Source organism: Psammomys obesus, unplaced genomic scaffold, assembly GCF_907164565.1.
Source record: "Psammomys obesus unplaced genomic scaffold, mPsaObe1.curated_primary_1811, whole genome shotgun sequence".
Taxonomy (NCBI): Eukaryota; Metazoa; Chordata; class Mammalia; order Rodentia; family Muridae; genus Psammomys; species Psammomys obesus.
This window is the reverse complement of record NW_026596079.1, coordinates 5,045,602-5,073,311: the sequence shown is the minus strand read 5'-3', so window position 1 is coordinate 5,073,311 and position 27,710 is coordinate 5,045,602. Positions and strand designations below refer to the sequence as shown.

The 27,710-nt window shown below is 40.2% G+C and overlaps 1 protein-coding gene across 1 annotated transcript in view; it reads right to left on the bottom strand.

Moving 5' to 3' along the window:
• Positions 1-545: 545 nt before the first annotated feature.
• Fam135b (family with sequence similarity 135 member B) overlaps positions 546-27,710 on the bottom strand; it is a 175,987-nt gene continuing 148,822 nt past the window's right edge. Inside the window, exons 12-19 of the mRNA XM_055626711.1 lie at positions 22,421-24,428; positions 20,045-20,211; positions 17,498-17,589; positions 14,437-14,534; positions 12,930-13,081; positions 9,629-9,739; positions 7,924-8,037; positions 546-3,184 (exon numbers count right to left, since the gene is read on the bottom strand). Of these exons, the coding sequence (XP_055482686.1) occupies positions 2,979-3,184; positions 7,924-8,037; positions 9,629-9,739; positions 12,930-13,081; positions 14,437-14,534; positions 17,498-17,589; positions 20,045-20,211; positions 22,421-24,428 (2,948 nt within the window). The 3' untranslated portion in view covers positions 546-2,978. The remainder of the gene's footprint in view (positions 3,185-7,923; positions 8,038-9,628; positions 9,740-12,929; positions 13,082-14,436; positions 14,535-17,497; positions 17,590-20,044; positions 20,212-22,420; positions 24,429-27,710) is intronic.

Sequence of the window (27,710 nt, the reverse complement as noted above, 5' to 3'; positions counted from 1 at the left end):
TAATTATCACTTTTTTTTTTTTTTGCCTAAGCCATGTGCTACTAGACTTACCAATGCATCTCAGCAGAGAAGAGACCCTCATACAGATATATTTAGCAGAGGAATGCCATCATTTAAAAAAATGCAATGATAGCTGGGCATGCAGAAGAATGGTCTCCTCTTTATAGAGTCGCACTTTCAAAACTATCTGCTTGTTTTTCCCCAGAAAATGGCGATTAGAATTCTATGACACCCTGCTCCTGACCATAGCTCTAGCATAGCTCTTCTTTGTAAGGTCATAATAACCGGTGTGCTACTCTTTATTTCCTAAGCATCATACTCCACGTGTTATCTGTGAGTTCCTATCTGGCATATACAGAAGCTCAGAAAGTCACGGAATTAACTGTGTAAGATGTGTTTTTCCTTTCATCTCTCCCTGTGTCCTCAGCACTGCACCTGATTTCAGCTGCCACTGGGGTCATTACTTGACTTCAGACTGCTTTAGGTTTCTATCTCCTTCTGTGGATTTATTCGGTTCATGAACAACAAATTCCAAGTAATCTCAGGTCAGTAATGTTTATTTCTAACTAGTTTGGGCAAGTTTCAAATCATACAAACAAAACCCCAAAATAGAACTGAGGATGGAGACATACTGGATCATTACCTTGGCAGGCATTTTGTTTGTCATGTTTATAACCAATAATAGAATGTCCATGTTTACATTATACACATATTATTATATATTTATATATTATATATATATTCTTTAATAGAAAGAGACATATAAAAGCCTTTTCAAATGAGGCATGACAGGTGATACTTGACGCTCTTATTTACAATACATGAAGACACTTTCTACATGATGATGATGGATTCTCAGTGGCCAGATAGGGTTTACAAAGACAGCAGGACACCTAAAAGAGGTGTGCCATGCAGCTGGACAGTTATTGCCATTAGTTCTCACTATGTCCAGACAGCACATTGAAGTTAAAAATGGCATCTGATTATTGGAAAAGACGATGGTCATCAAATTCATTCTGGCTCCATAAATACTACAAGGTTTTCCAAATGACCAGGGGTTGACAAATGCTGCAGATGAGGACTGGAAACACAACGCAAGACGAGCATATCAGACCTGACGGGCAGGGCTCTACACATAGCCAAAAGGAAGAACTTGCTACAGACTGACCTTGCCGCACTAAGGAGCAGCAGCTGTCTGGGTCAGAAGGTCCTGGGAGAAAAACATTCTCCAAGAAACAATACCAGCATGTCAGTGACATCGAGTAGACAGAGTCTGTCCCAAAGCCTGACTCAGGATATCAGGAAAAGGCCCAATGAGAAATGCATGCCTTGAGACCAGGATATCAAGAAATTCAGAAATGATCCATAGAGAAACCCTGAAATCACCGTAGGGAGGTCCACCTTTGCAAAGCCTTCAGTCTCCTCCCAATACCACCCCCAAGTTTACTGTCCTACAAACTACCAGTCTGAACTTATTTTCCATGGTCTGAATTTATGGAATGTGTGTGGACATACAGTTCTCACATGCATCCAGACTCCCATAGCTTTCTTCTCATGGGATCAGTGACCTGCAAGCCTGGTCCATTTGCCCAGGCAGACAGGTTTCCATACTGTACATGGTATTTCTGAAAAAAAGGGGGGGGGGCTTTCTCTGCATTGTTATCCATGCTGTCCTGTTTCATGCATTTCTTCTCTATAGCTACATTTTCATATTTCTGCCATTTCGCCTACATAGTGTACTTATACTTAGAGACCATTTTAAATATCCTGGTTATTTTTAAAACTTCTGTATCAGTCACTTACCAATAACACTTTAAGTTGGGTCTTCAGTCTGGCTTTTGTTCTCCATTCTGATCTTACTTGTGTCTATCTGTTAGTTTTTACAAATGTGGTCTTTCCTAGCCCTTTATTTTCCTAAGGCATGAAGACATCACTATTGAAAAATAACAGCACCCATCTTAGAGCTCCCCTGAGGTTCTTTACCCAGCATGCCTCTCTTAGGATGCCTTTCTCCTTCCAGGGAGAGGAGAAGCAGCTGGCCCTGTTAATGGGTTTTGATTAGTTGCTCTTGCATTCAGGGCTGGGACAGCATTTCTTTGGAAGTGCATCAGCGGTAGTTTCACACACGAGTACATTCATCTGACTGCCTCTTTCTGCTAGGTAGAGCTTCTCTCAGTCTTCCCTACTTCAGAAAGAAATGTAAGCATTCACAGAAACAATCTGTAGACCAGGCAATGCATAGAAAAAGTTTAAGGAAGTAGGTGGAACAATTTGTTCAATATGCTCCCTTCAGTTCTTTCTGTTAATACCAAACCTGTATTGACCAACAGTGTCACCTTCACCTCCACTTTCTCTAAGCCACACTACCTACTGGTACTACAAGATAAAATGTGGATTTGTCACACTTTCCTTTGCCCTTTCTTTAGAAAACATGGAGAGGATGAAAACATGAATATAGCAATTTTTTTGAACAAGTAGTATGTTTGATCTATTAAGGGTTCTATTTACAGGAAGATGCCCCACTTCCACACAGAAGTTAACCTGAGTTCTGAAATGTTTGTGTGCACTTAATTGAATCAACACATGATAAAGCTATGACCTAGTGACAGATTGGGATAATCTAGTTAAGTTTGATCAGTTCCCATGAGCCATAGTGATTATAACACTGGGCTCGCCAATGGCACGTGTTCTGTTTCTTACTTTCTCATATTGTCCCTAGAAACATCTTGAATGAGACTCTAGGAAGCTAGACAAATTCAAGAAAACATTGTTGTCTTTTACACTGTTTGTTCAGCTTCCCCAATGTCTCAAATACAAGCATCTCTAGTGTCCAGCCCCACCCCAGCTTGATCCCTCCACACCTTCCACTCTCTTACTCCACTCTGGAATTCAGCGGTGTGGAAAAGCATGACCTAGCTAAGAACTCAGCTGATCTTAAACAGCTCTGGCCAGTCACCCAAGCTGTTCCCTGGAGGCTGCTATTTGAAATAGTTGAGTCCTGCCACCAAGAAAAACTTCTCAAGAAAGAGTTCCGAGTCCAGCACGGCTATGTGAGCTGCGCGGCCAATCAAGGTGTTGGCAGTGTTGGGCAGAGCATGGAACACGTTATGTCTGATCAAAGTACAGTCCTTGGCTTCTACCAGAGGGCCCAGGAGATTGTTGATCATTTCCGCATACACTGGCCCTAGAAAGAGGGGGAAATAAAGGAAATCAGAGTGGTTTTTAGAAATATAGTCTAGAGAACAACTCTGCATGAGTGTTGGCAGAGCACATAATAGACTGAGTTCCAACCTCATGCTAGTAGGTAGAAATATGCAAATAAATGAAGAGTAAAATCCCACTTCTCTTTAGCAATTCATAGCATTAGCATGCCATTTTCTTTTTTCTTTCTTTTCTTTCCTTCTTCCTTCTTTCTTTCTTCCTTCTTTCTTTTCTTTCTCTCCTTCTTTTCTCTTTCTTTCCTTCCTTTCTTCTTTCTTTCTTTCTTTCCTTTCTTTCTTTCTTTCTTTCTTTCTTTCTTTCTTTCTTTCTTTCTTTCTTTCTTTCTTTCTTTCTTTCACAGATGATATAGTGGCCTGGTATACAGCACAAGGGAAAGGGATTCCTACAGGAATGTTGTCTCTCAGCATGGGAATAAGAGAAAGAAGACTCAAGAGAAAGTCATCAGAGATTCAGTTTCTGCTTCAGAAGAAACTGAGCCAAATGTATATAAGTCATAAAAACAGACATTTTCTACTATCACAAGTTGTTCAAGACAAGGATCATTTCACTACCCCCATTTCAAACAAAAATGAGTGGGACAATGCAGAATTGTTACTATCAGGTTGCTTTATTTTTAAAATTAAAAGTGTCAGTTGATGGTGTTATATCTAAAAATGTGACTCAGTCACAGATTTGCTTTATAAAGTAAGGGCATAGAGGCATGCTGGAACAAAAATCAGTGGGCAGTGAGGAATGTGGCTACCAGAGTCCACAGGTCACATCTCCTCCATCTGCTTTCTTCCTGCACCATCTTCATGGCAAACTTTATGCCATAAATAACTGGTTCTCAACCTTTGTGTGTGTGTGGGGGGGAGGGCAGCAGTTGAAGGACCCTTTCACAAGGATGATTTAAGACCATCCAATATTTACATTACAATTCATAACAGCAGCAAATTTACAGCTATGAAATAGCAATGAAAATAATTTTATGATTGGGACCACCACAATGTGAGGAACTGTATTAAGGGCCACCGTATTAGGAAGGGTGAGAGCTACTGCCATAGAGGGGCTTAGATGACCTTGAGGGCCAAAGTGGTTTGTGACTCAGTCGGGAAGGTGGTAATCAAAAGTTAGTACATAAGCCTTCAGGTGTCCATTCAAACTAAGACTTGTATTACAAAGCCAGTGTGCTACTCACAGAGAGAGGCCGCTTTACCGAATGCTCCAGTCTCCTAGCCCCAAACTGGGCATCACTCCATTCTACATGAACAATCTCACAGCTTTCCCTTCCCCTCAATATCAGTAGTGCACAACACTGGGGCTGTTTCTCTGAGTGCAGAGGATAATTCACTGAAGTATATGTCACTAAATTTTATTTTCTTATTATCCTTTTTCAAGGTCTTGATAGTTTTGATGCTGATGAAGCTAAAATGCAAACTGAAATAATTTTGGATTTCTTTGTCGACATACATGTCCCAATCTTACCAATTTGTCCATGGGGGAAAATGGCTTGTGGCTAGAATAAAAGGAATTCTTCTTCCAAAGAACCCATAATATTTATTTAGAATAGTAACCAATAAATAGGTAAGAATATTCTGGAAGACCATCATGTTTTAAAATCATGTGCAGAAAAAGCTGGTTTTAGAGAGAAAATTGAAGTCAATCAAAAGTTATGGCTGTTCATGAACTCAAAACATCTGTTGCTACCTGCACAATACCAAGCCAGTTAAGAATTCTTTGAGGAAAGAAGGAGCTCTTGAGGTCCCATCCTATGAGGAGATATTGGCACCTGATGGCACTTGAGAATGGAGGCTCAATTTTCTGTTTAAGTATAGCCACTGGTAGATTGTCACCCAAGTTGGTTATTACATGCCCATGTGTAAATGGTTAACAGTAACTGAACTCAGTGGGTTATTAAAATGAAAGACATGAGGTTGTATGGGAGGTGTGTTGGGGAGTGATTGGAGAAGGGTGTTGGAAGGAGGAAATGGGAGTGAATATGACCAAGGCACATTGCATACTTGTATGACATTTTTAAGGAATAAGAATAAAACTTGTTTTAAAGGAATGACTGATAGGTTAATAAGGAGCCATGCTTGCTGGTCTGGTCAGAAGGGTCTGTACCTCTTTCACAGGATGCCTATTATAACAAGAATAATACATGGATGTTGTAACGCAGTGGAAATAGAAGCAGAGTATTTTTCAATCAATATTATAATTTGTTAACATTCTATATGCAATAGGGCCCATTCAGTCACACATAAAAAAGGCAAATTCACTTAAAATGTAGCAAACCCTCAAACTATCATTTTCTGCTGAGACATCATTGTCACCCTTAACCCAGAGGGAGTTCCCAGTAATTATTATTAAATATGCATAATGCATCCTTAATTATTTTTCTCAAAGTACTGCTTTCATGTTGTTTAACTTTCAGGGTAGGAACAAATTGTCTTCATGACAACAAATGTTGTCATGAAGACAATTTGTTGACTAAATAAAGAACTGATAAAGACACAAGAGAGGCCGGGAGATTTAGCTCTGAATTTTTAGAAAGTAGGATTATTAACAAGTAGTTAATGAAAACAAAAGTAAAAATTAACAAACTCTTCCCACGTAGTCAACTAAACTTATGAATTAAGATATGTTCCTTTTATAATTTGTATAAAAGTATAATTGAAACAGCATAGGAAAAGAGGGGCCTGCTTTTCCCGCTATGACTGGAAGGATTTAAATTGTGAATGAATATTCTTTAAAGAAGAGCAGCAAGTAAACATCTCCAAGATGGTACAGAGCTGTATAAAGGGCTTCGTCATAGCAATAATTTTGAGGTAGTGTATAACATATCCTCAGAAACTCTACAGCAAGAGTCATTCCCATTCTAGGGGAAAGCATCATCTTCAGTCCCTCCTGAAGATATCTTTTCCTATGCAAAACTGAAACTGGAATTATGTCCTCCTCAATGAAAGGAAATGTGCAAAGGCATGGAACTGTTCCTGACACAGAAAGACCGCAGTGCACAGCACTGCTGTTCTAACATAGGGCGTGCCATAGGCTCACAAGATATCCAGGTGTGTCACCAGCACATGACTCAAGACTATCATCACACCTCGCAATGTAAGCAAATGTGTATGGCTGTGGGTTATGTTTAGCATGTGGGGAATTAGTTTGAGGAACCTTGTTCTTAAACATTTACAAAGCTCAAGTAGTCAGCAAAACTATTACCTTTTCAGACAGGGTCTCTCACCAAGACTGAAGCTCAACTATTGGCTAGGCTGGATGAACAGTGAGCCTCAGACCATTCTTTTCTCAGCACTGGAATTACGGACATATACAGCCATGCCCAGTCTTTTAATTCTTAGGGTCTAAGCTCAGGTCTTCAAGCATATTGCTCATCGAGACAACATGAAAGCCCTGTAAATCTACCACTTCTAAGTTAACACATGGTTACAAAGAGAATAGAAGAAAATGTTGAGGAGGTATGGAGGAGTAGAGTATGATCATAAGTGGAAAAAATAGGTTTGACTTCTCCAAATACTCTATGAAATTGGTACTTTTCTACTTTATATTTCAGGTATAAGTGTGTGTTTGTGTGTGTATATGTGTGTGTGTATGTGTCTGTGTGTCTGTGTGTTTATGATATGTGTGTCTAAGTGATTTTTGAAAGTGGGAGAGGGCACTGGATTTCCTAGAGCTAAAATTACAGGTATCCATGAATTATCTGATGTGGGTTTTGGGATAGCATTCAGGCCCTCTGAAAGAGCCTGGGCCATCTCTCCAATTCTTTTTGGAAAATGTTTATTTTTAATAGGCTTCTGTTTTAAAGGCTATATGTAGTGGTAGAGGCAAGAGGATTTCAGTGAAAACAGGTCAGATAGGTCTATGAAATGAGTTCAAGTCATCCAGGGCCACATAGTAAGACTGTCTTATAAAGCCAACAATCATAAAAAAGAAATAATTCTCTGTGACATGCTTAGTCTAATTTCAGAACACATACTAGAATGTAAAAAATCACAGTCTTATTTTCTGTATTAAAACAGTAGGTTATTTTTTTTTAATTTCTCTTCGGTTTCAATATGAATGTTTCTAGTTTGGGGGAACTTTGATGTACTTTAAAAAAAAAAGAGAATATAACAACAACAGCAAAAAAAGAAAGCTGCTTTTGAAACTGCAGCAAACTATTTGATATAAACTAATCAGCCAAAGGAAAAGAGGAATGCTTGCTCCTATCCTGGTCCTGGTTGCCTAGGAAACTTGGTACCCTTGTCCATTGGACCCCAGTAGTTCCACACCTTGCCTCATTTCCCTCCCACGACACATGAATGCATGACAAACTATTCACTTTCTTTATAGACCGTACTTTGCTCTTAGCATTCTTACTTCTCACTTCACTAACTGGACAATAAGCCTTAGAGGCCATCTGCCAAGTCTGTACCCACCCTTCCATTTTTCACGGATAACACACAAATGGAGCTCACCATTTCCAGAGATCTGACAAGCACATGGCTGTTCACCTCACTTGAGGGAAGTCTCTGTACTGTTAACAGGAATGGGTCTATATACCCAGAGAGTAAGTTTATCCCATCATTCCATTCTAGAATCCGTGCAGCGCTGTACTACTCCGAGCCTGAGCCCAGCTGCTGCTAACAAATATACTCAGGTTTTCAACCATTTTCTTTCACTTTGAAAATTACAAATTCCCTTTACGAAGGAGATGTAGCTTACCTGTGTGTCTATCTTTGAGGGCGGTTTTACACATTTCGATCCTGGCTGAATGAAATGGCACATAGCGGTCTTGGGGAGAAGCAACCAGAACAACGTTTTTAAAATACTGCAGCCCTGTAACAAGAAGGAGGGTGAACACTTTCTGCCTGCGTCCTTTATACTGACACACCCCCCGGGATGCACACGTGTTGAAGTCTTCCCCAGACAGTGGCAGTGAAGGAACACCAGACACCGTGCTGCACAGGCCTGATGTTCTGAGTGTCACCACATACTTCTCAGGAGGAGGCTTCTCAGGCAAGAGAAACTTGAAAGAGGAACTCAGTATATAAGGCCTTTTGTGTTTTGGATATAAGATAAATTTCTTGACCTCGGGGAGGCTCACAGGAGTTTCACTGTGAACACTGAAGAAAACACAGAAAAGTACCCGCCAATGAGAACAAAACATGTCCCTGTGGACTATTAAAATAAAAAGCCTATGGGGAAAAAACAGTTTTTATTGTTGTAGTTGTTGTTTCACCCTCTTCCTGGTCCCCTGATTTTAGCAGCTCTTGTGCTGTCACATGCAGTAGGAAAGCGGCCTTCGATCCTGCTGCCTGCTTCCTGCCTCCCCACCTCCAGCCTTGTTTCCTCCAGCTTTGCCTTACTGCATTGTTGTCTACAGGGAGAACAAAAGATCTTCCAACTCAAATGTCAGCTCGGCACCGTGATGCAGCCCTCAGTACTCATCATGGGCAACTGGGAACAGGGCGCGTGACACTGCACTTGGTCCTTGCCTTAAGATGGAGCTTGTCTTCTTACCCTACATTTAGCTACCCTACTTACTTACCCACCCTACCCTTAGCTGAGCAAGATGATGGCTGACAGCCCTTGGCTGACCCTCCCTGTAGGTCCCCACCTCCATATCCAAGATCACACTTCAGCCTCACACACTGGGGCAGAATCCAGGGTAATGGCTGCCTGATGTTGGCCCCGAAAAAACCAAGGTGACCCCGTGATCGACTTCAGTACAGTGTATTGTACCACTACTCCAGCTCTCGACGTCGCCATGGCTGAAACAAGCTGAGACACCTTTGCTGACATCACTGCAATTCAGCATCTTTGTACGCCCAATTCTACCTCTCTTTCTCCACACAGGGGGGAACTGAGTGTTCCTCTTGGCACAGGGAGACACGGGTGCAAAAGGAATGGCTTGAGCGCGTAAATGAACTGGATCCAGGGGTATCGATATGGACTTCTATGATAGACCCGGGCAAGTTTGCCTGTGCAGCAGCACTGTGTAGGCTAACCAGTTAGTGGTTCTGCTCCCTTCCTGGACACAGACCACTGATCCAGGACTGGCGCTTTCCTCTGCTTGTGGTCTCCATGACCTAGGCTCTGCACCCTCACCACAGGGTGAGGGAAAATATAAAAGGAGGCTCGTGTGGCAACCCAGACAATGCTCTACTCACACACGGTCCTGGGTCCATGGGATTGACAGGAAGTAGAAGGCACAGCTTCTGTGACTGCAGTGACCCTACATACCCTGTGCCTCCTGCCCAGCACAGGAGACAGGCCAAGGCAGGGTGACCCTCTACAACCTGGCCCCTCAGCAGGTTGTAGAGACACTGCTGGACAGCCTCACTGTACCTCACATGAGCAAATAAACACAGTACCAAAGCTACTCTGTCTTAAGGTGTCAGCCTCAGGTTCTGAGCGAGTCACACACCTGTTTTTTGGCTAAGTTGGTAAAGGAAACATTTGCGCAGATCAGCGTTATCCCTGAAAGTCAGCTGCAAAAGGGAGCCAGATTTCTTCAGTTTCTGCATGAGCCACAAGCCTAGGAGGAGAAAAAGAAAACAAAGACTTAAAAAAGCAAAGCAAGGGGTTGAGATATGGCACAGAGGCTGGCCAAGAGTGCCTGCTGCTCTTCCAGAGGTCCTGAGTTCAATTCCTAGGAACCTATATGCTGGCTCATGACTATCTATAATGAGATCTGGCGCCCTCTTCTGGCGTGCAGGCAAACAGACCATGTCATACTAATAAATCTAGAAAGAAAAACAAAACAAAATTAAAAAACAAAACAAAAAAAGCAAAACAAAACAAAGCCAGAGAAGATATTTTCAGCTACCTTAAAATAAAGAGAGCAATGAAAATTTTATCAGATACTTAATAGTTAAATTTGTTTTTGGTGTGTGTGTGTGTGTGTGTCATATTTGGGTGTGCACATAGAGGAGAATATCAGGTTTCTGGTGAATATCAGACGCTTGCTCCGTTACACTCATCTCCACCGGCCACGGAGGGAGGCTGACAGCAGCAAGCCCCGGAAACCTTCCCATCCCCATCCCCGCTCCTCACAGGGTTGTGGCCACAGCTGTGCAGAGACAAACACAGATTTTTACAAGAGTTCTAGAGGCTTGAACCCAAGTCCCCACACTTCATCAGCCAGTTTTCTTATCTACTGACTCGTGTCCCCAGGCCCCAAATTTACATTCTCCTCCCTGTTGGTAGCAGGAGTCTAAAATTATCCTGGAAGATGGCAAAGCAACAGGCATGTTAGGCCACGAAATCAGGCATTCTCTGATCTCCATTCCGTCCCCTCCAGTAAAGGAAGCCAAGGGAAAGGGTACCCAAGAAAGGCCCACAGACTGGACATCTAGAATACATATTTCTTACAGAGCCCATGAAGTGTTTAAGCAGATACTTAAAGAGTATCTGTATCAACAACCAAGGAAAGTTTCCATAAAAGCATGAAGACAACATGAAAGTATGTGTGTGTGGTGGGTGGGGGACATACACATAGGCCCAAGGTGGTTTATATGTAGAAGGCCGCATGTGTATAAAAAAAGTAATATGAAACACGTGGACTTACTTTAGGTATTCTGTGTTGGGTGAGTTGGGTCTCAGCGTCTTTTTAAAACTTTTTATATTTCAAGTTTCCATGTGGGGAGGTGCCTAAATTAATTTATCTTTGTTCAAAGACAGCTTTGGGTTTATGCCAAAGGGAAGACTTCATGTGTATATAAGTCTTGTTATGTATAAAACTACCGAATGAGTCATGGGCACAGGGATCATCCTCAAGATACTTGCAAGAATAATCATGAATCTAAGTCACACTTTGAAGAAAGTCCCAGAGTGAATGGGAAATACCAGGAAGACTGAAGATTAACAGGGAGAGAGCGCTTGTTAGAGGTGAGCCCAATGCCACATAATGGATATAGCTAATCAGTAAATACACAGTCACGTTTCATCTTTTGAAAACACATTTGTTCAGTGTTAAAGCCTGTTTTTATTTTTAAATTGGGCTGTTTGTTTTCTTGTTGTTTACTGCTTTTTAGGTCTTTGTATTTTCTAGACACTAACCCTCAGTCAGATGTATAGCCGTGATATATTTTTCTTCCAGTCTATAGGATGTGAATGGGTGGATCTTGAGGAGTAGGAGGTGAAAATGATCAAAATACATTGTCTGCGTGTATGAAACTTGAAAACAATTAATGAAAACATATCAAAAGAAAAATAATTCAACACACTAACCATTGCTGTATATGAACAAATATCTTGGGTGTTCTTTTGAACACAAAACCATTAGCTAAAACCCATTTAGCACTGTCTATGTTGTCTGTGCTGCGTGCGTCTCTAGCATCTTCCTGCGTAACTTAAGGTCCTTCATCATCTGGCTGTTACCTGGCACTGCATCCACCTTGCACTGGGCAGTGCTGTGGTTCTTTCCCTGAGACTCTCTATCAGTTTGCTGATGAAACCAACCTTCCAGGTCATTACCTACACCAGACCTTCTGCCTTAGATGCAAATGCTGCTCATGTTCCATAAAACATCAAGCCTCTCTCCTCTTCTTCCCCCCCTCCAGCCTCCTCCTCTTCCTTCCATGTCCTTATTTTCTCTCCTCTTCATTCTTTTCTGTGGTATTGAGGATCAAACCCAGGGCCATATGAACACTAGGCAAGCGCTGTACCCTAAGATGCATCCGTAGCGTTCCTTAAACTCTGTAACCCCAGCTTCTCTTACAATACCGTTGAAGTTGTGAGGACCTCAAAACAGAGGGCAAGCCAGAAGTAATAGAATTTAGTTCAATTCTATATGATCTGGAATAGATGGTGGCTAGTTTGCCTTGTAACTTTCCTTTTGAATCGTCAATATGCGTTCACCCACTTACACATGCGTTAAAGCGTGTAGCATGTGCACCCCACATGAATCAGAGCCCTGCGCAGGTGAGTGCCATGTCTGCAGTCAACATACCAAGAATTAAACAAATTTTTTCTCTTCCCTTTTCTTTGTTTGAACTTAAAAAGTTACTATTTTAATTGCAAAGAAATGAAGAACCATTGGGGAAATACATAGAAAACATTGTTTATTAATTTCTTTTGTAACACTTGCAATTTATTAGGAACTAAAATCAGCCTGGAGATGGTAGAGAGTATACAAATGGTTGTCTAGGTTGCATGAGAGGCTTAAGAATTTTAACTTTTGTTATCCAGGAGGGCCATAGAATCAATAGATAATAAAATATAAATATGAGCACATACATGTATCCCATGCATGTTTACATACATATATAAAACATATGTGTTTATACACATACATATAATATACATACACACACTAGAAAAATGTAAACAAATATGCAAACATGCATGCAGACACACACAGTCCCCATTTTATAGAAAGTAAATGAATATTTTAAGAGTAAGAGGCCTTAGTCAAATTTAACAATTAGAAAATAGGCTCCACATACGACAGCAAACATACAGTCTATGGCTGTCTGGGGCTTGGATTTTAGCTTAATATGATATTTTTAGTTCTGTCTGTTAATTTCTATGAATTTCATGATTTTATTTCCATTCGTGGTTGAATAAAACTCCATTGCATATATGTACCACATTTCCTACCAAATCTCTGTCCACCACCCTGCACTTGGGAGTTAGAACATTCCATCATTAATTTCTGTCTCCAGTTCCAAGTTCCTGATGCCGCGGCCTAATTCTGGAGGAGAATGAAGGTGAAGAGGTCTTACCTGTACTAACCAGGGTGCTGTTGTTGTACAGAGTCCCCAGGTGAGGCCCAGACAATGACAGGAATGTGTGGAGTTTGTTGAGGTAATACCGGAACCTGGGCCTTGTGAGAACTGATCTGATGATAATGTTGCCAAGAGAATGGCCGATGAAGCTGTTTAGAGGCAGGAATGGCACACATAAGTGACAGCAGGGGACTGCTGCTCAGGTATGGGTTGGGATAAGAAGCACCAAGGTCTTAGCACCTCCCACCTCCCCAGGTACAGAGGACCTGACAAAGGACATGACGACTTAGATTCATTTTCATCTGACACTTGTGAATGGAAGTTTTATGCCAGTAGTGAGGTGTGAAAAATAACCCTGTTTACCTCAGATCTCTATTATTAGATCAGTTCCCCCGGTCTCTGGTCCCCGGGCTTCCTCTCAACCAATCTGGGGGCAGCATGGAGTTCTTTCTGATGTCCATACATCTAAGAACTGTGCTCTCCTCGTCATTTACAAAATAAAATCTCAGCCCCTTAGACTTTCCTAGAAGGCTTTTAACCTCAGCTCTGACTACCACTCTATCTCCACTCATCTCCTCATTTCTCTGTACCTGTATTAAGCTGCCTCCTCCCACCTATACTGACTGGCCATTCTTGTGCATGTTTTCTTCAACCTTCCTGCTTCTTTCAGATCCATAAATTCAATATGCCATTCATATTTCAATTAATTTTTTATCCAAACCTACAATATGACAGGTGTGCTGCCTTGCCTCTTCTCAAAATATATAAAATAGCAGCAAAGGAAAGGTTGACCTCCTGGCCTATACAACTGGATTGCCTGGACTGTGTCCTGAAATTATACCAAACCTTTAAAAAGATAATTCTTATTTGTCAAATCAGTACATTAAATACTATTTCTGGAGAATAAAAAGAATAACTGATACCCCAACTTTAGTCTCATGTCAATAGAGCTATATGCTAGCTGCTTCCTTCATTCTGAGTTATTTAATATTTACCTATCTAAATCTGTAGACCAACATTTTTGTCATATTTTAAGGATACAATTAGCACTGACTGAAACCCTCTCATTAGACCCTCAAGGCAATTCCTTGGGTGGTTTAGTATCTCTGTTTCCTGACAGTACAATAAGATATAACAAAAGAGATGCTCAAAGATCTGAAAAGCTTGCAGAAAAGTTACCCACTCAGTATATGGTAAATCCTAAACTTCTGAGAATTTCAACTTGAATTAAACCTAGACATCATTAAATTAATTTTAAAACTCTTACTGCTGAGAAACAAAGTATTTATTCTTATCAAACACATTATGAGAGATCATATAGGTGATAAACCAGACTTGATACTCACTCATTTCTCCCTGCCTGAATGCAACCAGATTTATTAAGAGCCAAAAGGTCAGTTATCACAGTGGCTTACAGAAGTATCTTAAGATTCGTATGCAGCAAACACTCAAATACATGGCACCCATCTTCCCTCAGTATTAGCTACCTGTTGTTTCCTTTTACCTAATTCGGGATATGGAGAGGTTGTACAACTGGATGTGTTGAATAATTTCATCCAACAATCGATCCGTCATGGTATCAAAATCTGCAAATGTGTCCATCTGGAATGGGAAGAAGAGAAGGGAGAAGGTGTTGGGAGACGTTAATGGACTCTACATAAGAAATCTTCCTTCATTAAACAGCATGATACTTTCTGGAATGGTGTGTGAGCCTCTTGGAGGGGTTATAGTTTGAGATGTAACATCAAGGAAAAGGTCCATCGGGCTCTAATAAAGAAACTGGGTTTATGGGGAAAGGTCTTCAGTTAGAGGAATGCAGTGGACAGTCTGAGTATATGTTCTTAGCATGCGGTACCTGCTGTCACAACCTGACCTCACTATGTCTGCTGGCATGAACTCACAGGGGAGGAAGCAGGCCCTGCTAAGGGAGACCACTCAATTTGCAGGATCCAGGATTCACAGCAAAGTATGCTCGACCCTTATGCTGGTTGTTTTTTGTTTGTTTCTGTTTGTTTCATTTTGACTGTCATCTTGGCACAAGCTAAAGACACCTTGGATGAAGGAATCTCATTTGACAAAGTACTTCCTCTAGATTGTCCTTTTGGCAAGCCTACAGTGCATTTCCTTGACTGATAATTGATTTTGGAGGGCCCAGCTCGCTGTGGGCAGTCCTGCCCCTGCATGCAGTAAGAAAGCAAGCTAATCAAGCCATGAGGAGCAAGCCAATAAGCACTGTTCCTTTGAAGACTTCTGCTTCTGTTCCTGCTTCTAAGTTTCTACCTTGGGTTTCCAACCCTGTTTCCCTCAATGATGGACTGTGAGGTGGAAGTGAAATTGAAATAAACCCTTTTCCCCAAAAATATATTTTGGTCATGGCTTTTATCCAGCAATAAGAAGGATAACAGAGAAACTCCAAAGCTGCTGCTTAGGTTATTACACAAGTCAATGCCCACATATCAGCAGCTTTGGGAAAGATATGAAAGACATCGTGCCTTGTGAAGGATAACCAACTTATAAAGGAACACAAAAAGAAGAGGGGAAAACTCCACACTTGTCTAAGTATTTGAAGACATAACAGATTGGTCTATATAACAAAATTTAAAGAATATGATTGGGAGCAACACAGAAGCTTATTTAGATTCAATATAAAATGTCCCTCAAACAGTGCTGGAGCAACAGCATCTAAAGATGCCTGAGCTTCCAGCCAAAACTCTCATGAATATTTATTATGGTGGTGAAGAATTGAGTAGACCTGACAAAGTCACTTCAAAGAGATGAATGACCATCTTAAGTCCATGGTCACCTGAAGCCTTCAGCATGAGAGGGGCCCAACACAGTGGTGCTTCTGCTAGGCTCCATACAACATGTTCTTATCTGAAGCTCTGCTTCCTCTGAGGCTGTGGCCCCAGGGTTCTGTGGCTTCCACAACCTAAGTCTGTGTCTCCTTGGTCTTTAAAGGTGGAGAATGCAAAGTTATTTCTTATCACCTTAAAGACTCTTGAAAATGTTGTTAGCACACCTAAGATTGGCGCTGAAATTATTATGACCATTTATTCTCCAAGACCCTCTTTGCTCCTTTCGAAATTATTGATTAGTATATTCATTATTTTACAATTGTGTGATAATGAAGTCTGCACTCATGATGAAAACTACTCTGAAAATCTCAGCAAGGTACATGTTTGGTGTACTTTGAAAGGACCTTTGTATTCTGAGCCCTTTACAAGACTTTTAATATTTAAGCAGTGAAATAGCACAATAGGACTTAATCAGTACTAGGACAAATCCCTCCACTTTAGTGACTTGCACAGAAACCTAGTTTAAACAAGCTTCCACATGGGTAGAACCCAAACATCCTAGGACATAGCAGAGAGCATAAGGAGGAACACGCATTGAAGGCTGGAGCCCTGGCTGGACCTCTGCTATTAACCACATCCCTCTGCCCTGAAAAGAAAAGTTCACTAAGATAAAGTCAACACAAGTGCAGGGAGAAACACTGGTTAGTCATTATTCTATCCTTTTCTCTGAACGACCTGGGTTATCTCCCTCAAGACATAACCACATATGAAACATTGCCTTAGGACAGAGCACACATACACGATCTGGAGTTTATATGACACACTGTTCTTCAGGTTAGAGGGAGGATTCTCTGCAGAACTCCCAGGGTTCATGTTCTTGCTGTAAAGACCTGGTGCTAATAGTTAGCACTGGAGCTGCTCTGAAGGTGGAATAAGGAACTCAGACAGGCATCCTGAAAAAGTAGGCCCTTGAATGGTGGTTCTCCTATGTCTTCATCCCTTATATTTTACTGCCTCTTACCTGGCTTAAACCAACACAGAGCGTGTCAACAACAGGCAAAGGAATTAATCACTAGCTGTTGAGGGATGAGCTATGTATTTTCAGCTTTTGAACATTTATTAATTCATGTATGAGTGGAAATTGAAGGACAACTTAGGAGAGTTGGTTTTTACTTTCTAGTATGTAGGCCTCAGGGATTAAACTGAGGCTGTTAGGCTTGGCAACAAATAACTTCTCAGATTTGGACAGTTCTCTGTATAACTACCATTTTCACTAATCATAAGACCTTTTTCTTGCTTATTAGCAATAGTATTTTTCCAAAGGATACTTGTGACTCATTTACCTTACTCTCTGGCCATCCCTATCTCTTTCTCATACATTCACTTTGACTCTTGGCACTTCTTTAGAACTGCAGCTTCAGTCTACCATGGCTCATTGTAAAACAATCATAACCTGGTTCCTTAGTTGCAGGGGACAATACCATGTCCCCAGTCTGACTACATGAATGCCCACAGAGTTGGTAATCCCAGTGCCCAATATAACCGGAAGCCTCCAGTCAGCTGAAACATGCTGGTTCCTACCCATTGTTTTATACTTTTTTTCTCAGACTCCCAAAGAAACATTGTGTTTTTTCCCTCTAAACTACCAAAATGCTTGATATTCTTCTTGAAGGGGCCCCTCCACTTGTGTGTCCATATATCATCTTAGTGATTTTAGAAGGTCTCCTTCAAATCCAATGTTCTCTCAACCCAACATTTCTTCCATCATACCTGGTTCTTTTCAGACATTAGGAAGTCCAGTTTCCCCCCAGGGAGCCCAAGTTCTATGAATGTCTTCACCAGACGGAGGTCTGCGCTGTTCCCTGAAAATGACAGATAATCCCAGTCCTACAATTAATCATAAGAAGTCACAAGAAATAGCTTTCTCTTGCTTTCTCATATTGAATTTACCTTTTATTTTAAATCGGGTAACAAAAATAACTGAAGAACCCCACCCCCTTCTCTTCTTTTGCTATCTCAGCCCATGCACACACACAAAGGCAGGCTCTTTTGAAAGGCCCTTCTTCAATGGAATCATTCCTAGACTGGTCACATCAGTTTTCTCTCTCCCCCACAAAACTGTTCTCTCACTAGATGTTTGGAAGGGGCTGCCTAATGGCTGAGATGGCACAATGGGCCAGCCCCCTCTTAAATTACTTGCCTATCACTTTTACGTAACGGAGAAAGAGATAAATTTTCAACATGGTTCTGTTGTATAAATAGAATAAAAATTACCCTTTGGCCAAGGAATAATGGATTAGTAAGCTTGTAAATGTTTAAGCATACCATCACGGGCCAAGGAATGAAAGGTTGGCAGTTCCAGTAAGTTGCTAGGACAAGAGGCACAAACAGCACACGGACTACATTGTTGTTGACATGGGAAGCAACATGCAAAGTGAATTTGATATAACAAAGTAAGTTAGGCACACATTTCACATTGGCTGTGGGGATTCCACAGTATCTATATCAATAGGTTGCTAGTTCATAAAACGAGTTGCAACCTATTTGGTATTTTGGTAGTGTGTTTTTCCATGTAAAGCAACCCCCAAGGTCATGGTTTCAGACAAGGTATGTTCTGTAAGTGAAATTACAACGAATTATATATTGTTCTTCATAAATTTCCCCAATGATTCAAAGGTGTATAAAAGACTAACAAGAAATTTGGAAGAACTCAAGGTTTGAGACCAACCTTATGTGCATGTTCCCAGGTGCTAGCCATTGGTAGCCTATAGCACATAATTAAACATGTAGGCCCAAAGTCACATTCTTTTAGGAGAGATGCATATTTTCTGGTAGGAAGTTAAATTTCTTCACCATTCTGTTTGTTTCAATAAATATATGCTCTTTGGATTCACTCATGTTATGGCTTAAATTTCCCAAATGATATGTTGATAGTGGTCTTTTTAAAAGTTGGTAATGTTTATATTTAACATAAAGAGTTTGGGAATAAAATATCCCTTCCTCCTCAAGATACTAAGAGTAAAAGAAGTTTCTGAACCTAACCTTTCTAAACAATTTTATTTAATTATGTGTTAGACTGAGAACATTTAATACAAGAAGATAGGTTGTGGGCTTTGGGCACAAGAAAGAGCCTCTGTAAATATTAATAATTTGTCTTAATGTATTTAGTTATTAATATTAATAGGCTATGAGACAGCTCTAAGCAACAAATCCTGTAATATTCTAAATATGTTTTACACATGCTCCTTGAACTGCTGAAGTACTATCATGAAAGCTGTCTTTATTATCACTTGTTTTTCTTTTGACCTGGGGCATGGGTGATACTGTCATGGATTGTTCAACTCTCCGAATGAGCACAAAACTGGCAAATCATCTCTAGCTTTATTACATAATTCCTTTTCAATATGCATGAAGTAACAAAAGAAAGTCCTGTTTCCTGACCAGAGTTCTTGCCTTAAAGATTTATTTTTATTATTTTATTTATATGTATGTCCAGGTGAGTAATTTCGACAGGTATCGGGCAGTCTCGGAGATCAGATAAGAGTGATAGATACCTTGGCACTGGAGTTACAGGCTGTTGCGAGCCATTCATTCAGTGTAAGTGCTAAGAACCAAACTTAGATCCTCTGGAAGAGCAGCAAGGGTTCTTAACCATTGAGCTATTTCTCTGGGTCCCCAGATTTCTTATTTGCAAATAATTTTAGAGTTTTCAAAAACATTGATAAGAATCACTTTTTAGTGACATTGAGCTGATGAATGTAAAAGTCGTTTTTATCTTTACAAATCCTAGAACATAATAGTATCTAGTAAACAAAAGGTGTTACAAAAGTGAGAGATGCACACAATAGCAAAATAGTTGCAATCACTAACCCCAGGGACCTTAATATGCATATTTTATTTCTTTCTCTCCATTTCTTCTTCCAGAACTATTCTATTGACTCACAAATTCCACCAATACCTGTATTTTCCTGAGATATTAATTTCAACAATACCTCTTCCTCTCCATTCATTTATTTCATTCTCTCCATTCCAAATTCATTTTATAAATTATACAAATTATTTGCTCATTCTATTGATTGATAAAATTCGCATCACTTAATTAATTAATTAATTCATGAATTTGGATACAATATACAAATACACATATATGTATATGTACACATATATACATATATATTCTTGTGCTATGACCTTTCCTTAGATGATAAAGTTTTCATGTTTGGTTGATTTTAGAGTTAATACCTGATTTAAGTTACTTCATAAACATAAACTGAATATAAGGTAGCAATCTGAGAAGTAAACTTCTTTAAAACTTACCATCCAGGCCATGGACACAGACCACCAGGTGAATCCCATCTTCCAAGTTTTCCTCCTCTTCCTCTGGTGGGAAATACGGTATGTCAGAAGCTAGTACAGATAAGTCACTGTACAGAAATCCTTCAATCTTCAGTTCTTTTTTAAACTTTTCTTTGGCCTGATAAAAACTGGAGAATATACCAATTAATCATAAGCCATGATGTGTGTTCCATGTTGAGCAGGGAATGAATGGGGCTGGTATACAGGAGTGATGAGTATTTACAAGCAAATTGTCTTCAGAACATCAAATACTAAATATATCTTAGGGATTAAAAAGAGCTCAAGAAAACATTCCAAGTAAACCAAAGAAAGGTTTTGATTGTGCAGATATCTATTTTGATCCTGAATTGAAAAGAAGACTGGGTAATGAGACTTACAAGAATCCATGCAGTTATAGGATATAAACACCTTTCAAATGATCTCCTGAGATGGGAAGTGCCTTCCCTGTCATACAAGCCCACCGCAGTTTAGCTTCTGATTGCCTTTTAAGTACTATACTCCACCATTCCCAGCTGCAACACAGCTTTTGGGGGTTTGTGTTTTGTTCTTTTGTTTTGTTTTAGTTTGGTTTGGTTTGGTGTGATTTGGTTGTTTTCTACTCAGTACCATAAAATAACTGGCTTAACTTGATTTCTTTGTGCCTATGTGTAGTCTGGCATCTCGGAATGACTTTTATTCCCAGTTAAGATGTCATTTGTATGGTTACTTAGCAAAATGGTGGTTAACAACATTGATTCACAAATGAGAATACTAAGGTTAAAATCTTGGTTTTAACATTTCTGATAACTCTGGTTATCTGAAATGCTTAGGACCAGAAGAGCTTTTGTTTGTCTGTTTGTTTGTTTGTTTGTTTTTAAGACTTAGGGATATATACGTGTACATAGTGAGATAACATGAGGTTGAGTCCATGTCTATTCACATAATTACATTTTGTTTTCTGTATGGCCTAAGCCTATTACCTAAAGGTAAGGTAACTTAATGTAACATTTTTATTAGGGCTGACTATGACACAATTTCATGGTACAAAATTATGTTTTGTCACACCAGCTTTCAATATATTTTAGTTTTCAATAGTATGGAAATACAATTTCATTAAAGATTTATTGCTTGACATGAGAACATGAAAAAGGTCCTAATTTTGATCTAGAGCAGTAAAAAACAAAACCAAAACCAAAAAAAAAACATGTAAACTCTTGGATCTTAGATGATGTAAAATTGCAGATTTTCAAGTTAGTGATGGTCTGTTACTATTACCACCATCCTTATCTACTTCCCCCCAGCCAAGACATTCTCTCTTTTCTTCTGCTCCCTTTCTCTAATGGACGGTCATTGCTTCCAGATAAAGCCTTTGGCTCCACTGAGCATTCAATAGTCATCACATTTGCCCAACACTGTTCTTGATTGTTATGTGGCTTGGTTTTTCTGTTGCTGTAAGACTGTGAGTACAGCTAGGGCTGGGGCAACTCTGACTCAGCTTCAGACCGTGCCTATCTAATGACAGGTGTTCAATACTATTTATTACATAGAATGTCCAATGTCTGTCTGCTTGATCTATTTCTTTATGTGAATATCAGTAACTACTTGCTGTTGGCAAGAGAAGAATGATTATGAGGTGCTTTGATAAAATACTTGTATTATGTGCCCAATAAAATATATAGCTGATAACTAAGGGTGCAGAATGAAATAGTTCAAGCCAAAGGTCAAGCTATATAGTCTACTACTGCAAAAAAAAAAAAAAAAAAAAAAAGTAGCAGCTTTGAGAAGCCCACAATCTTAAAGGAAACTTAGGGGGCAAATCTAATGGAGTCCTTTTCTCTCAAAGGTCCTAAAATCTCCTTAAAGATGTGAAAAGGTAGTGTCTCAATCATATTCATAAGAGAGTTGTATATCAATAAAAACCAAACAAAATTTTCATATACCCACTAATAATTTGATTAATTAGTCATGCTACACCCATGCAATGTACTACTATAGAAGCATTAAAATGCAGAATCAAAATGGACTTACATTCAAAGATATCTCTAATATTTTAAAATGGGAAAAATGATCAAGAAGTGTCACGATAATCCTATTTTGATTAAAAATAATTATATTTAGGAGATAAACATCAACACACAAAATTTCTGTGTAAAAAAATTGTTATTCTGTTATGTTGGGAGATGTATTTATTTGTAATTCTTTCTACTACTTAGACATTCATCATTGCAATAACATGTACATTATTGTTTTATTTGCGTGAAAATGACAAGTACCTCTATGTTTAAATAGCATGCATGAAACTGAGAAAACTAAGAACTGCTAAATGACTGAGGACCTGCAGGCTATCCACAAGCTTACCTAAACATCCTTTCACTGACTTCTTCTTCCAACTTGCTGGAGTGGGAGGAAACGACGCCAAAGGAACCCAAAGGTTGATGAGTAATGGGGGCTAGGTTTTGTTTGGAAGAGAGTCCAACCCTAGCAGGGGTCTCCTTGGGTACAGATGAGAAAGGGAGACAGGTGGCAGTACAAGACACAGACAAGTTGACGACTTCCACTGCCTTCAGGCTATCCAGAGTAAAGGCCTCTGTGGAGTTCAATTGGGACCCAGAGATGGAAGTGCCTGTCTTCAGCTCCTGATTTCCTGACACCTGGGAGGCAATAGTGTGAGTCACAGTGGGGCACACAGTGCCTGCTTCATGTTTGACCTCCAGAGAGGCAGTATGTCTTCTGTTCAATGTCATGGTATCATTGACACTTAGTGAACCGTTTTGTACACCTGTAGAATTCAGGTTGACAGCTTCAACAGCTGGTGCACAAGTGATTTCAGGCACCTTATGGTGAGATGCAGCCCTGACTTCTGAGACGTGGTTGGAGGGTATGCGTTTACTCAATCTCGATTCTTTAGGTTTGACTTTTGTGGTTTCTACTGCTGCTCTATGTAAAGACCTGGTCCTAGAATTTTCAAGCACTATAGTACATGGTATTTTTAAGTTAAGAACTTTGGTTTCAGTACTTGATGTATTTTCAGCCATGCCATCCACACAACAAGGTTCTGGAGAATCAAGCTGATTCTCTTTGCTTTTGCGGATGTCCACATACCCAAGGCCCTGGGGTCTGTCAGAATCTAAAGCTATATCTGCAAGGGAATGTCCTGCCCTGACATCCTGAAGCATGGAGCTACCATAAGTATGGGAACTGTTTCTAGGTGAACTGTTGTCCTGGCTAGAAATGTTCAGGTCTTCAGCAAATACTCCTGTGTTATTCAAGCTATCTGTACCTTCAGCAGTATCCTCGGGGCTGCTGATCTGGGGAGCAGAGACAGACTTGGTTAGCTTGGTAAGTGCCAACTCCCGCTCCTCATCTTCAAAAGGCAAAGAGCTGATAGAGGTAAGAGAAGCCTGGATGCCACTGGGCAGACTAGTGTTGCTCTCTGTATGCCCGCCTTCCAAAGAGTTCCTGTGGTGGGCATGCCTCCGAACCACCTGATGTAAAGCTTCACGATCGCTGGGTATCTCCAGGGCCCTGCTTCGAGCCTCAGACCAGGCAACTGAGCTTGGCTCACTCTCAATGCCTGAGTCAGATATTATGGAGGCTGACCTCTTGATAACACCAGAGAGCACTGACAGATCTTCCTGCTCATCTGCATGGTCCAGCAGGGAAGGCCTGGTGTCCAAAGGTTCCCTCAGAGCAGTGCTCATCGGATCACAGGGCTCAGCAGGGGTGAGCTTCAGGCTCAGCAGTACAGGTTTTCCCTCCTGTTCTGCTCCCCTTCCAAGAGTCCTGAACTCAAGAGCAGCTGTTTGGCTTAAGGAGATGACATTATTCTGACTTATTCCTGCTATAACTTTGTTTGGCACAGTCTTAATAAGATCATGGCTGTCCCTAGAGCTACTGTGCTCATGCCGAACATTAAGGTCCTGCATGGGCTCAGCTCTAGGGTGATTTTTATTGCTAGATTGCACATCAAGGTAGGTCAGTGCTGGGGCCTGCCCATCCTCAGGGCCTGGACTTCTACGCATGTCCACATCTGCTAGTGAATCTTTTACAGCATCAGGTCTCGGGCCAGTCCAGCCTTCCTCTTCAGGCATCCCTGTTTTGTTTTGAAATTCACCAATGGTCAGATACACTTGAGATTCTGAGCACACATCCACAGGATTCCGGGTGGAGACATTCTCTTCCATCTCTGAACACGTAACAACATCTTCATCTGAGCCCAACTGGGGTGCTTTTGTAGTAGATAAGGAAAGGTCCTTTCTTGAAGATGATTTTTGATTTGTAAGAATCTTTTCTTTCCCTTTTAGATTCATTATTGCAGGCCTTGTCAGTGGCACATCAAAATCAGGATAAACACTCAAATTATGCCCTGTAACAAAATAAGAAAATTGTATTATAGTTTACAAACCAATTATTATAGATTATTCAAATGCCCAACTGTATGAAAATAATCCAAGAGCCCTTTATTACTATTTTTTTGAAAGGGGATGGCCTTCATGTTTGTGAAAATTTTCAAGTTACAGAAAAACTTTTTTTTTAATTAAGAGTATACAGATATTTTATGCTAACCAGGTGATGGGTTAAAGTCCCAAATAGTTTAGCTTGAGATAGATAAGGATATGAATGTAACAAAACATGTGATTAGAGGGTTGGGCAAGGAAAAAGAAATAGCCATTAGACTTCTGTGAGAAGACTGAATCTAGGTGAGAGACCAGGGCTTCACTCAATTTTGTCCATATAAGATCCATGAACAGCCAGGATCCTGTGGCAAAGAGGAACTCCTCAAATTCACAGAGTAACAACATAAATAGATGCTTCAGGATAAGGAAAGTCCTGAGAACACAGAAAGTTCAGGCCAAGCTTCAACCTAAGGATCACCCTCTTCTCTGTCTCCCATCTTTCTCTCTGTGTTTCTGTTTCTCTCTATGTATCTCTCCTCCCCTCTCTCTTCTTCTCTCTCCTCTTTCCCCTCTCTGTCTCTGTCTCTGTCTCCCTCTCTCTCTCCCTCTCTCCTTCTTCCCCATCCAGTTTTTATTTTGGGGAGATGGCCATCCTTCATTTCTAACAGTAAAACTCTAATTGTGAGCAAAGCTCCTTTTTGAGCCCTGTGAGTCATCCTAGCAAATCCTTAGATAAGGGTAAGTTAAATGAACCAAGAATTTGTATCCAGGGGCCAGAATTGCAGGCTGCCAATTTGCTTGCAGAATGTGAAATAAAATTTTGCTTGAAAGATATTAGTCTCTGACTTCCATTATGCACAACAAAAAAGAAAAGGAGAAAAAAAAAACTAGAGAAAAATGAAACTATTTTATCTTCTACCACTTACCTTTGTCAAAATACAATTAGCATCTCCTACTTGCAAATTCGAAGAGGTCAATCATAAGCACAGTGTTTACAGAGTAAGATAAAAATATAATTTAGAGCTGGGAAGGTCTGTTTGTAAAATCCAACATGGCGATTCATGAGCACCCTGGGCCACTGTGGACTTCAGTAATGTTTTCCACCTTCCTCAGCTGTGGGATGGGCAGATCCATAGGAGCCTGTATGCCTTTCACTCATTCCTAATCCATTATATGAAATTATGTCATGCGTGGAGACAAAGAATTCTACTTTCTGCAAAGCAAACACTATTAGGAGTGATCCCTGCCATCAGAATCACAGCCGTCTTCAGAGGCTGATAGCAGGGAACCAAAGTGTGATCTTTTATCTTGTTTTTTCTTCTGCTGTGTTCTATAAGCTGTTCTTTCATTTTCCCTCAATTTTAAATCCTTTCTTTTTATTCTTGTCCCACACAACTGATCAGTAACAAACATTCTCCATGTGCCCTTGTTAAATTCAAGACATGAGATGTGGCATGGGACATTTCCCACATATATCATATAAACAAGAAGATGTTGTTTTCTTTAATAGGTATAAACCCACTACTGATGGACTGCTACACTGGTTCCATCCATTTCCTTATTACTGTGAATAGTGCATCATGAACACATATCTTGGGTGGAAGAATTTACAGTTCTTTGGGTGCATAGTACTTCTGGTTTCAGTTTTGTAAGAGACTTCAGTTCTAATTCCTGTAGAGGCTTTATACTGTTAGAAACCATGAAGGCAAACAAAAAGGAAAAGGATATCCACAGAGGATCAGGGGCCAAGGGAGAGCAGCGGAGGAAAAGGAGGTCAACCACACTCCCAGACAGACCCTACATCCACCCAGGAGCTTTTGGGTAACACAAATAAGACTTAATGAATCTCTGCTATTTTTTTTTTTAACAGAACAGAAAATTGGGTGGGTAAGGTAATAGGGAGATGTTGGAGGAGAATGAATGTGATCAAAATGACTCCTCAAAGAATTTATAAAGTAGTAAGTATTAAATGTAATAAAGAAACCCATTACTTCCTATGTTAATATGTTAAAAATAAAAATAAAAGTTAAAAGGCTTCATGTGGCTTTAATAGAAGCAAAATCAATACAGCTTCTCTTATCATGAATTAAGCCATACATACCTACACTGCTTGCAGACCACATGAGGCTTTGATGCATGATTGTCTAATAATTTTCAGTGCAATTTGTAATTAGATTGATAGAGGGATGAACTCTTCCTTTACCTGGGTGCATTCAGTAAACCTGGAAGTACTGGGAGGTGTTTTCTGTCCTCTGAAGACCTTTATTCAGTTTTCAGCAAATTACCCAGTATCCCTTCTACACCCACACAGTGGGGTACACCCTACCACAGTGTGATGACCCGCTTGTGAACACTTGTCTCTCTGGAGGAGACAGCTTGTGTTTTATTTCTGTAGCCTGCAGTCTGACACTCTGTCTAGTACATATTTGATGAACTGTGCTCCCGAGAGGGACTAAGCCAGGAACAGGAATCTAGCAAAACAAAGAATATTATATTCATGTGTTGCTTTTATTGGCTTGAATGCAATTATTGCAATGATGTTTAGTATCACAAAGACTATAACTAGCATGACTTTGGTGAAAAAAATATCTCCATACTAGGAAGTGGGTAGGTAAGATCGAAAGTGGGCATTTGTTATAAGCACCAAGAAACTTTTCAAAAAATATTGGGAAGCACACAAAAGAACAACAAGTTGCCTTGCCAAAAAAGTGTGTCTGCTGTGGCAAAGCTAGAATGAATGGTTTCCAGGGATCAGGCAAGTAAGGAAAGGAAATATGTGAAGAACACAGAGAGGGATTTAAGGTGGTGAAAACGATCTACATGCTGTATGTGATGTGTTAGAGTGGTCAATGTATACCACAAAAGGAACCCAGAGTAATGCTAATACCAAATCAACTTTAGATAATAATTACTTACCTAACATAGAGGCATGGACTGGAACACGAGTTCCCCTTGAGTGGAGGCTATTGGTGGTGCAGCTGAGAAAGTATTCATGTGCAGGGCCAAGGAGTACATGGACTACTTCTGTGTAGTCCACACACTTTTTATATCTCTATTGCTGGGAATTGAAATCTAAAAATCATTTTATAAAGAATAACTTACAAAAGTAAACAGAAGTAAATGAAGCACAGCAGGACAGTGTTCTGGGGGATGCTTCCTCAGAACAGCAGACACTGGATCATGGTAGACTCGGGGATGTCACAAACAAAGACTAGAATTCAGGAGTGTATAGTCCCTAAGTGGATGAAGTG